Source organism: Garra rufa, chromosome 10 (assembly GCF_049309525.1).
Source record: "Garra rufa chromosome 10, GarRuf1.0, whole genome shotgun sequence".
In the NCBI taxonomy this organism is placed as follows: domain Eukaryota; kingdom Metazoa; phylum Chordata; class Actinopteri; order Cypriniformes; family Cyprinidae; genus Garra; species Garra rufa.
Genome location: NC_133370.1, coordinates 4,696,335 through 4,708,351, shown reverse-complemented (window position 1 = coordinate 4,708,351; position 12,017 = coordinate 4,696,335). Strand labels below are relative to the sequence as shown.

The following is a 12,017-nucleotide window of genomic DNA, read 5'->3' as shown; positions in this document are numbered from 1 at the left end:
CATTTCAGGATTTCTCTTGATATAGTGGACTTCTATGGTGCCCGTGAGTGTGAACTTACAAAATGGAATTTTATGGACATACCCTAACTGTCTTGAACCGAGCATTCAAAGTTAAAAAGTATATAAACTGTAATTTTCTTTTTTGGAAAATAACTGATCGTTTTGCTAGATAAGACCCTTCTTCCTCGGTTTCTTTAGAACACTATTATCAATCTTAAACATTTGGTTCTTTTTGTAAAATTATGATTTTCTTTTATGATTTTTTTTTTTTTTTTGGGGGGGGGTGGCCAATCCAAAACTGTGTTCACACTTGGTATTTGAGTTTGAAACCAAATGTTTAAAGAAAAATAATCAAAAAGGCTCACATAATTGTATGTTTTAGGTTACATTTTCACAATTTACAATGGCAAAAGACCAATGTCTTTTTGGCTTGTTGTTTCTGATTGCACTTTAACCCCAAGGGGGAAATCCAGATCACATCCCAAAAGGGAAAATCAAGACATAATAAACTTGTTTTGAATAATTTCTTTTTTGTGTATTTGAACCCTTTCTAACAATGACTGTATGACTTTGAGATCCATCTTTTCACCCTGAGGACAACTGAGGGATTCATATGCAACTATTACAGAAGGTTCAAACACTCACTGATGCTCCAATGCATTAAGAGCCGGGGATTGAAAACATTTTCAAAAATGCTTTTCTTACTTAGATTTTTGTCTTGTTTCCAGCCAAAATATCAAAAAATTCCTAAATCAAGAATTTTTTTAGGCCATATCGCCCAGCCGAATCAACTACACAGTGCTATACAGAGACACAAACAGACTCTGCAGGAATAAAAACACATCTGGATGTTAAAAGCTGTGTTTTTTTGCAGGTATAGAAAGTATTTCTTTGTAAATTAGCTTTAGAGTCCTTTGAAGACGCATTTAATCTGTATTTTGGAAGTTCAAACTCGGGGGCACCATAGAAGTCCACTATATGGGGAGAAATCCTGAAATGTTTTCCTCACAGACATAATTTCTTTACGACTAAAGAAAGAAAGATTGTACATTTTGGATGACAAGGGGGTGAGTAAATGATCTGTATATTTTTGTCCTGGAGGTGAACTTCTCCTTTAAGTCATAACGCAAAGTCTTGAGCAACTCACTGCTTTCTTAAATCACTTCACTGCATAATAAATAGCATGACGCTATCACAATACCATTTGTATTCCATTCAGTGAATTCCAGCATGTGTGGGAGTATTTTTGCTGCAGACGGCTGGAGTGTGTGTTTGTGTGGGATCCATTAGATCCAAGAGCTAAAGGTTCATTGTTTGCTTTAGTTGAATTCCTCACATTCCTGAGCTGTGTGTGTGTGATTGTGAGTGAGATGAAAGGAATGAAGTGAACTTCATGCTCTGCAGTCTACAGAGACCTATACTGTTGCCTTGTATAGAAATATTACACAAATTGCGAGACAGTGCTGTAACGGTCTAATTTAAGAACATACGACTGGTAAATGTTTTTGTCCACATAATGAAACAGAAATAAACTATCATGTTTATAGCTTGGGCTAAGTCAGACTTCAGACTGCTTATCTATAAAGTAAAAAAATCTCTGCTTCAAAATCCTTTTAATTTTAATATACAGTTGAGGTCAAAAGTTTACATACACCTTGCAGAATCTGCAAAATGTTAATTATTTTAGCAAAATAAGAGGCATCATAGAAAATGCATGTTATTTTTGATTTAGTACTAACCTGAATAAGATATTTCACATTCAAACATTTACATATAGTCCACAAGAGAAAATAATACTAGAAATGATAAAAATGACCCTGTTCAATAGTTTACATACACTTGATTCTTAATACTGTAAATATAATATAGCGTAGGACTACAAAAGTTGGAATAATTTTTAGAATAAGATTAGGAACTACACTTCCATTCCGGCGTAATAGTCAGGGAAGTTTGCTGCCGTAATATGGCTGAAGCAGGCGGAGTATTATCAGAAATGAGTTCCCAGCTAGTTTAGCATTTGCACATGTGCTGCGTGGTATTACTGCTCCTGCTTCAGCCTTATTACGGCAGCAAACTTCCTTGACTATTACGCCGGAATGGGAGTGTAGTTCCTAATCTTATCAGCCTAGAAAATTGAAGCTTTGCATTTCCACCGGTCTTAGTACACGATATAACTACAGAAGAGTCAAGTTTTAAACAGGACAAATATGGAAACTCGTTGGTCATTTTTGAACGTGATGCTATTGGTCTCATAGGATTCAATGATGCTAAGCTATGCTAAAAGTGATATCGCCAGAACAGGAGAACGGCTGAATGAATTTCAAAACGGTAAAAATCAACTTATTAACTCGGGGGGATTTGGAGAATGAGCCTATTTCCAAAAAAAAAGTGGAGTGTTCCTTTAATGCACCCTTGCGCATTAAAAGAGTATATATATATTATTAGTAGTGTATCATGGTTTTAACAAAAATATGACTCAGTGCAACTGTTTTCAACATTGACCATAATAAGAAAAGATGAAAAATGTTTCTTGAAAATTACATTTGATGGTGCTTTGTGGTAAGTTTTTATTTACACGGTCCCTTTAAGAAGTAGTCTACATTCTCTCGCATTGCTTTAAAAGAATGCAGCTCTGCGACGGTGGACGTCACGTCCAGACAGTTTTTTATAATGTTTCTCGGTTGTGCAGCTCCGGCTCTCATGCTTTGCGGTCTGGATTTTCTCCCTGGCTCTCGCCCTAAATATCCATTTCCTCTGCATGTGAGCCTGGATTCCACAGCTTTCTGAGGTTGTTTGGTTAAAAAAAGGCTGATGAGGTCAAGTAAGCCTTGCTAAAAAATTGCACGCTGAGGACGTTTGACGTCTCTGGGGCGTCCAGTAACAGAAGGAGTGGGAAAGACATTTATTCAAGGTTGTCAGCGGTAGCCGAAAAGGAATGTGGGGAAACTTTTTCTTCCCGTTTTTTTCCACATGGAGTTGCTGACATGCTCCCACTATGATTAAAGCATCTTTGTTGCTGGAATGAGAGCAATCTGTCTGAAGCTTCCCATCTCGACCAGGTGCAATGATTTACCTCGGTGCCACATGAGTATGAAAGCAGCGAAGGAGTCATTATTACCATATGTTTTTGATTTTGATGATGGTGTTTAATCAAAAACTGTAGAAGCACACTACCACCACTGAATAAAAAAGGTAAAAAATTAAAAAAAAGTAATTGTGACTTTTTATCTCACAATTCTTTTTTTTTCTTGCCATTGAGAGTTTACATTGCAATTCTGACTTTTTTTCTCAGAATTGCATCATATAAACTCATAATTCCGTCACGTGGTTTAGTCTTGAGTTTGTATCTCGCAATTCAGAATTTTTATCTCAAATATAAAGATATAAAGTTGCAACTGCGACTTAAAAAGTCGCAGAGAAAAAAAGATAATTGCACCTTTTCATCTCACAATTCTTTTTTTTTAGATCACAATTCTGACTTATTTTCTCGCAATTACGAGTTTATGTCACGCATTTGAGACTTTATTTCTCAGAACTGCATCAAATAAACTTTTTTTTTACTTTTTTCTCATAATTTTGAGTTTGTATCTCGCAATTCTGACTTTTTTTCTCGCGATTCTGACTTTTTTCTCGCAATTCTGAATTATAAAGTCAGAATTGGGAGATATAATCTCACAATTGTGAGAAAAAGTCAGAAATGCAAGATATAAACTTTTTTCTCATAATTCTGACTTTTGAAGTTTGTATCTTGCAATTCTGACTTTCTATGCACAATTGCGAGTTATAAAGTCCAGTTCTGAGGAGAAGAAAAAAAAAGACTGATATGTTCAAAGAATTGCTAGTTTATGTCTCACAATTCTGACCTTTTTTCCCGAATTACGAGTTTTTCAATCAATTTTCAATTTTTTTCTTAGAATTGCATCAAATAAACTTGCAATTCTAACTTTTTTTCTAAAAAATTGTGAGATATAAATTCACAATTGCAAGAAAAATTCGCAATTCTGACTTCTTTTCTTGCAATTCTAATTTTTTTCTCGCAATTCTGACTTTTTTTCACAGAATTTGTGAGATATAAATTCACAATTGCGAGTTATAAAGTCAGAATTGCGAGATAATCTCACAATTGCGAGAAAAAGAATTGCGAGATATAAACTAGCAATTCTAACTTTTTTTCTTAGAATTGTGAGATATAAATTCACAATTGCAATTTTGTCTTTTTCTAGCAATTTCGAGTTTGTATCTTGCAATTCTGACTTTTTTCTCTGAATTGTGAAAGTTATAAAGTCCAGCTCTGAGGAGAGAAAAAAAGACTTGTGAGTTTAAATAGTACAATTCTGAGAAAAAAGTCACTTTTTTATATCATGCGATTGCAACTTTATTTTTCAGAATTGCAAGATATAAAGTCGCAGTTCTGACTTTATAATTTGCCTTTGTGAGTTTACATTGCAATTCTAACTTTTCCCTCACAATTATATCTTTTTTTCTTGCAATAATGACTTTTTTTCTCAGAATTGTAAGATATTAATTTACAACTGCGAGAAAAAGTCAGAATTGCAATCTCGCTGATATGTTCACAGAATTGCGAGTTCATATCTCATAATTCTGACTTTTTTTCTCGCAACTACGACTTTATTTCTCAGAATTGTGAGATATCAAGTCGCATCTTGCAATTGCAACTTTTTATCTCACAATTCTGACTTTTTTCCTCAAATGCAAGTTTATATCACGCAGTACTGACTTTATTTTTCAGAATTGCAAGTTTATATCTCACAATTGTGAGTTTATATTTCACAGTTCAGAGAAAAAACGTCAGAATTGTAAGTTTGTATCATGCAATTCTGAGAAAAAAAGTCAGAATTGTGAGATAAAAAGTCGCAATAACCTTGTTTTATTCTTTATTCAGTGGCGGAAACGGGCTTCCATAGCAAAGCTGATGTCTTATAGAAGAAAAATGATTTTATCTGTACAAACAATGTCTAATGCGCGAATACTCACGTCTGACGCCTTTTTCTCAGACAGGTCCAGCTTCTCCTGAGCGTCTTTGAGAGCTTCAGAATATTTGTCCAGTTCATCTTCAGTTCCTTTCAGTTTCTTCTGCAGCGCAAGCAACTCATCTTCCAGCTAAAAAACCAACAACAGAACATAAGATGATAGATCATATTGTTGTCTAATCTTGATTGGCCTTTCAGCAGGGTTCAGTGAGGTTGTAATGTGTGTGTGCTCATGTGTGGAGAGCTGTGTGTATTTTCAGATCATGCTAACAGTCCATCTGCACTAACAAGGCCATAAATATGATCACACAGCTCAGCATTATTAAACTGTGTTCAATGCATGCGTCCTCAGAGACGTCTGTCTGCGCAGCTGCAGCTCAAACATCACTGACATGTGATTCTGTCAGACTAAGAGGATCCTTTCCATCTGACACACATGTATGTGCAGCAGATCTGTGTTTGTCTGCATCACTGAGCTGGAATTCTGTTTGTGTGATTCTAATTCTAGAATCTGGAATCTTCTGATCATCGACACTTACTTTCCATCAGCACCTTCAGTAAGCAGCTTCATGCAACACGACAAAACTAAACCACATCTAAACTGGAGCTCAGAGTCTTCTGCAGTAATTAGGCCTATGTATTATATTGTATTAACTGAAGCTGGAGATAAATATAGCATAAAATAATAAATGTTTTCAAACAGATTAATCAGATTTGTTTGATTTGATCTGATCTGTGATCAAGGGCGTAGAATTTAGACATGTCCCTACCAATATCACAATACATTTCTACTACAATATCACATTCCATCCAACATGCATTATCGTCATATTAAAGGAGTGTTTTACTAGTTAGCACCAGCACTAGTCAGGTAGTTATTTTGTGAATTGAATGAATCCATGCTCAAAAGTCCTGATCTGAATTGATGGTTCGCAAATCTTTTGATTTAGATCGAGATCGGAACTTAGGAGCACAGAGCGCAAATCATTTAATTCAGATGGGACTTTGGTGCAGATTTGTGAATCATTTGATTCAGATCAGGACATCTGAACATGGTTTGCAAGTTATTTAATTCAGAGTGGGTCTTAGGAGCATGTATTGCAAATCAATTCAGGTCGGAACTTCAGAGCAGGTTCACAAATAATTTGATTAAGACTGAAACTTTGCGTAATGTGAATAATTTTATTTAGATCGGAAACTCAGAGTGGGAGTTCATGAACCTTTTGACTTGGATTGGAACTCCGCATAACACGAATCATTTGATTTAAATTGGGACTTTGGAGTGTGTAACTGGAATCATTTGATGTAGATCTGAATTTTGGAGTGGGTTCGCGAATCATTTTGCGAATTGAATGATTTGCAATCCATGCTCAGAAGTCCCGATATAAAATGATGGTTCACAAATCTTTTGATTCAGATCATAACTTAGGAGCACGGAGTGCAAATCATTTGATCCAGATTGGGTCTTTGGAGTGCGTATTGTGAATCATTTGATTTAGATTGGGACTTTGGAGCAGGTTTACAAATAATTAGATTTAGATTGAAACTTTGCGTAATGTGAATCATTTGATTTAGATTGGGACTTTGGAGCAGGTTTACAAATAATTAGATTTAGATCCAAACTTTGCGTAATGTGAATCATTTGATTCAGATTGGAACTTCAGAGTGGGTTCGCAAATCATTTCCCAAACTGAAAGATTTGCGATCCACACGCAGAAGTCCTGATCTGAAATGATGGTTTGGGAATCTTTTGATTCAGATCAGAACTTAGCAGCACAGAGTGTGAATCATTTGATTCAGATCAGGACATCTGAACATGGTTTGCAAGTTATTTAATTCAGATTGGGTCTTAGGAGCGTGTATTGCGAATCAATTGATTCAGATTGGAACTTCAGAGCAGGTTCACACATAATTAGATTTAGACTGAAACTTTGCGTAATGTGAATAATTTTATTTAGATCGGAAACTCAGAGTGGGAGTTCATGAACCTTTTGACTTGGATTGGAACTCCGCATAACACGAATCATTTGAGTTAGATTGGGACTTTGGAGTGTGTAACTGGAATCATTTGATGTAGATCTGAATTTTGGAGTGGGTTCGCGAATCATTTTGCGAATTGAATGATTTGCAATCCATGCTCAGAAGTCCCGATATAAAATGATGGTTCACAAATCTTTTGATTCAGATCAGAACTTAGGAGCACGGAGTGCAAATCATTTGATCCAGATTGGGTCTTTGGAGTGCGTATTGTGAATCATTTGATTTAGATTGGGACTTCGGAGCAGGTTTACAAATAATTAGATTTAGATCGAAACTTTGCGTAATGTGAATCATTTGATTTAGATTGGGACTTTGGAGCAGGTTTACAAATAATTCGATTTAGATCCAAACTTTGCGTAATGTGAATCATTTGATTCAGATTGGAACTTCAGAGTGGGTTCGCAAATCATTTCCCAAACTGAAAGATTTGCGATCCACACGCAGAAGTCCCGATCTAAAATGATGGTTCACAAATCTTTTGATTCAGATCATAACTTAGGAGCACGGAGTGCAAATCATTTGATCCAGATTGGGTCTTTGGAGTGCGTATTGTGAATCATTTGATTTAGATTGGGACTTTGGAGCAGGTTTACAAATAATTAGATTTAGATCGAAACTTTGCGTAATGTGAATCATTTGATTTAGATTGGAACTTCAGAGTGGGTTCGTAAATCATTTCCCAAACTGAATGACTTGCGATCCATGCTCAGAAGCCCTGATCTGAAATGATGGTTTGCGAATCTTTTGATTCAGATCAGAACTTAGTAGCACAGAGTGTGAATCATTTGATTCAGATTGGGTCTTTGGTGCAAGTTTGCGAATCATTTGATTCACATCAGGACATCAAAACACATTTTGCAAGTTATTTAATTCAGATTGGGTCTTCAGAGTGCGAATTGCAAATCATTTTTCAAACTGAATGATCTGCATTCCACAGATTTGAAATGATGTTTCTCAAATCTTTTAAATCAGATAGAGACTTAAGAGCGTGTATCGCAAATCATTTGATTCAGATAGGACTTTGTTGTGGGTTTGTGAATCATTTAATTCAGAGTTATTTGTTTCAGATGGGTATTTTAATTGCGTATTGTGAATCATTTGATTTAGTTTGGGACTTTGGAGCAGGTTTGCAAATAACCTTCATAGCGTACAACGCGAACCATTAGCTTTAGATCGGAACTTTGGAGCAGTAGTTCTTCAATCATTTGATTCAGATTGGAACTTTAGAGTGGGTTCGCTTATCATTTTGCAAATTAAATGATTTGCGATCTGTGCTGAAATGATCTGGAATGATGGTCTGCAAATCTTTTGATTCAGACTGGAAATTCATAGCATGTTTTAAGAGTTATTTGATTCAGATCGTATTGCCAATCATTTGATTTAAATCAAACTTCGTAGTAATAATTTTGATCAAACAATTAAATGTCCGTTGTCTGCCTTACAAATCAGATCTACAATGAATTAGAAATATTTGGTTAATCAGTTTTGTAAACATTTGCTTTTGTGATAATGCATGTATAAATCACACTAAAAAAAGAGCCACCATTTTAAAGGACGTTTTACAAATCTAAAGAGCTTTCTCCATTAAACAAAGAACATTTGTGGAAGGGTAAGATTCCATGGATATTTAAGGATTTAGACATAAAATTGTCAAACTCAAAAACTATCAGGCATCCATTTAATGCCCATTAAGAACAGCTCATTGAGTGAAATGAAAATGTTTATGATCCAGACATGTTGTATCTCTGGAATGTTTGGGGATGTTGAGAGATTTGTGGGATGCTGTACTCCAGAGAGTCATAAACATCTCCAAACACAGAGAAACAGCTGGCATGCTACTGCATTATTCCTGTGCTCCCTCAAGTCCTCACTATTCCCACTGATGCCCGGAATGTCTGGGAATGAAGCCACCCTGCTTCAGTTTCCCTTATCCATAACTAGTGAACCAGTCAAATGCCATATTGCCAAAAATATAGAGAATTATATACATTTTAGAGATTGGCTGCACTGATGGTTCCATGAAGAACTTTCAACATCCATGGAATCTCAGCATTCCACAAAAGGTTCTTTAGTGGGAAACGGTTCTTTAGATTATTAAAAAGTGTAGGTTCTCATTTAAGTGTGTTACTTTGGGTGAAATAAGGTAAACAGACTAGTTTTTCCACATTTTAGAATAACAGTAAAGTAATAACTTTTTGATGTAATCATCAAAAGATGACAAAAATGATTTACGCTCTGCTCATTCTGGACGTTCATTCACCAAGAAACATGGACTGGACACAAAACAAAACAAAACAAAACAAAACAAATAAAATTAAGGTTTTGTTTAAAAAAATTGCAAATGTATACTTTCCTCCAATTTATAGTATCCAGTTTCCAAGTAATATAAATATTTAAATATATAACAAATATGTATATATTTTATATCATTTATTATTAAATCATTTTAAAATAATAAAAAATAAATTGCAGAAAAATGCTGAAAAGCATTTTGGATTTACTTTGAAACATTTTTCACTCAGAAATTGCTAGTAAAATAAAATAAAATCTTGGTTTTGTTATAAGTAATATGAATATTTGAAATATATAAACATATGTAAATATGTATAATTTTTATATCATTTATTATAAAAAAAATTATATGTAGGATTTACTTTGAAACATTTTTTATAAAAAAGCTATTAAATTAAAATTAAATTAAATAAACAATTAGTTTTGTTGTAAGTAATATGAATATTTAAACATATAAAAATATGTCTATATTTTACATCATTTATTATTAAATAATTGTAAAATAATAGAAAAAATCAATTTAGCAAAAAATCGTGTTAGATTTACTTTTAAACATTTTTCACTCAGAAATTCCTAGTAAATTAAAATATAATTATAATATAATATTAGTTTTGTTATAAAGTAATATGAATATTTAAATATATTTTAAAAAATCTGTATATATTTTATATAAGTTATTAATTAAATTAAATATTTAAATTAAATCATAAAATAAACAGGCAAAAAAATTTTTTTGCAGAAACACCCTGAAAAGAAAAAAATATTTTTCCCTCATAAATTGCTAGTAAATTTAAATAAAATAAAATAAATATTTGTTTTGTAATATGTAATAAGTAATATTAATATTTAAATATATAAATATGTATATATTTTATATGATTTATTATTAAATAATTTTAAAAAATGAAAAAAGAAAAGAAAAATGTGTGTAGAATTTACTTTAAAAACATTTTTCACTCAGAAATTGCTAGTAAATTTAAATAAAATAAAATAAATATTTGTTTTGTAATATGTAATAAGTAATATTAATATTTAAATATATAAATATGTATTTATTTTACATGATTCATTATTAAATAATTTTTAAAAAAATTGAAAAAAGAAAGGAAATTTGTTTGTAGAATTTAGTTTATAAACATTTTATTTTATTTTTAATAAATATTTGTTTTGTAATATGTAATAAGTAATATTTAAATACATAAATATGTATATATTTTAGATGATGTATTATTAAATAATTTGTAAAAAATTGAAAAAAGAAAAGAAAAATGTGTGTAGAATTTATTTTAAAAACATTTTTCACTCAGAAATTGCTAGTAAATTTTCAAATAATTCCAAAGAAACGCCAAGTAACATTAAATTAATCATGACATTTTTGATGTAAAGAAAATCATATTTAATCTTTACTATCATATTTAGAGTACAAAACTAATTTTAAGTAGCTAAATAGAAGTCTTTGAGTAAAAGATTTGATAAATCATAAAAAATATAATTTCAGTAAAGGGCCCAAACTTTTAGAAAAGCATACAGTATCAATAAAAGTAAAACCATCTGATAGCATATTTCATCTCACTGAACTCTCCATCAGTTCTATCAATCTCAGATCCGCGTCTCACCTGTTTGCACTTGTCTTCCGCTGCCTTCTTATCAGACTCGGCCTGCTCCGCTCGGTCGATGGCGTTCTCCTTATCCAACTTCAGCATCTGCATCTTCTTCTTAATGGCCTCCATTTTGCACTTTTTGCTCTTGGAGTTTCTTCACCGAGAGAGAACGAAGAGGAAACCGACAGCCACCGGGATCTAGAGCAAAGTCAGACAGAGAGAGAGGAATCACAGTGCTTTTCCTCGTCAGATGAGGAGGCTGAGTGACGCCAGAGAGAGAGAGAGAGAGAGCCCACACTGAAACACAACGCTGCTGCTGAGGAGACGAGTCTCGTTCCCTGGTGGCCTCCACCTCCCTGTTTAAACCCTTTCCTCAACACACACACATATACAAGCACCAAAATGTGCTGCTCCCCCTCCTCAAGCAAACCTTTTACCCACAGAATGTCTCAAAGTCAGCCGATTCCCTTATTTGGAGCGAGTGCATGAAGCAAGATGTGCTTTGGAGAGTTTAGCTGCTCTGCATGCTTCATTTAACTAGTCAAACTGACCCTGTTTACTTGCTTAAAACATGTTTCTGGTCTTTTTGTGAATGCATATTAATACACACATTTAGAGGTTTATTAAATTATTTTATTAAATCGGTCTGATTCTAAAAAGGCTTTCTTTTTCTTTCTTTGTCTGTTTTATTTTTCAATCATTTGGATATTTAACACACATTTTTTATGATTTAGTCAATGTAATAAATAATCAGACTATGTTATGTATTCTCTTTTAATCAGAAATGTCACAAAAATTTTTAATCTGTGTGGTAAATTTGTTTCAGAAATTATAATAACATTTTGAACATTTTAATATATAAATAAATATATATAACTAAAAAAATAATAATTTAGTATTACATTTAAATTATTGTGGACACTTTAATAAATAAATGAAAAAAAAAATGAATACATAAATATATAAACATACAAAAGGGATATAATTTACTTACTATTAAAAAAATAAGTAAAAAAAATATATATATATATATGTTGCAAAAAATATTTATTTAAGTGGTTACTTCAATAAATAAGTAAATAAACAAACAAAC

General features: G+C 32.9%; 1 protein-coding gene across 2 annotated transcripts in view; it reads right to left on the bottom strand.

Annotated features, from left to right (window-relative positions):
• The window catches only part of tpm4b (tropomyosin 4b), a 28,562-nt gene extending 17,333 nt beyond the window's left edge, over positions 1–11,229 (bottom strand). Inside the window, exons 1-2 of one of the 2 annotated variants that reach the window (XM_073848399.1) lie at positions 10,940–11,229; positions 4,996–5,121 (exon numbers count right to left, since the gene is read on the bottom strand). In XM_073848399.1, coding sequence (XP_073704500.1) covers positions 4,996–5,121; positions 10,940–11,053 — 240 coding nt within the window. In that variant the 5' untranslated portion in view covers positions 11,054–11,229. The remainder of the gene's footprint in view (positions 1–4,995; positions 5,122–10,939) is intronic. The other variant, XM_073848398.1, reaches the window with a different exon arrangement.
• Positions 11,230–12,017: the final 788 nt, after the last annotated feature.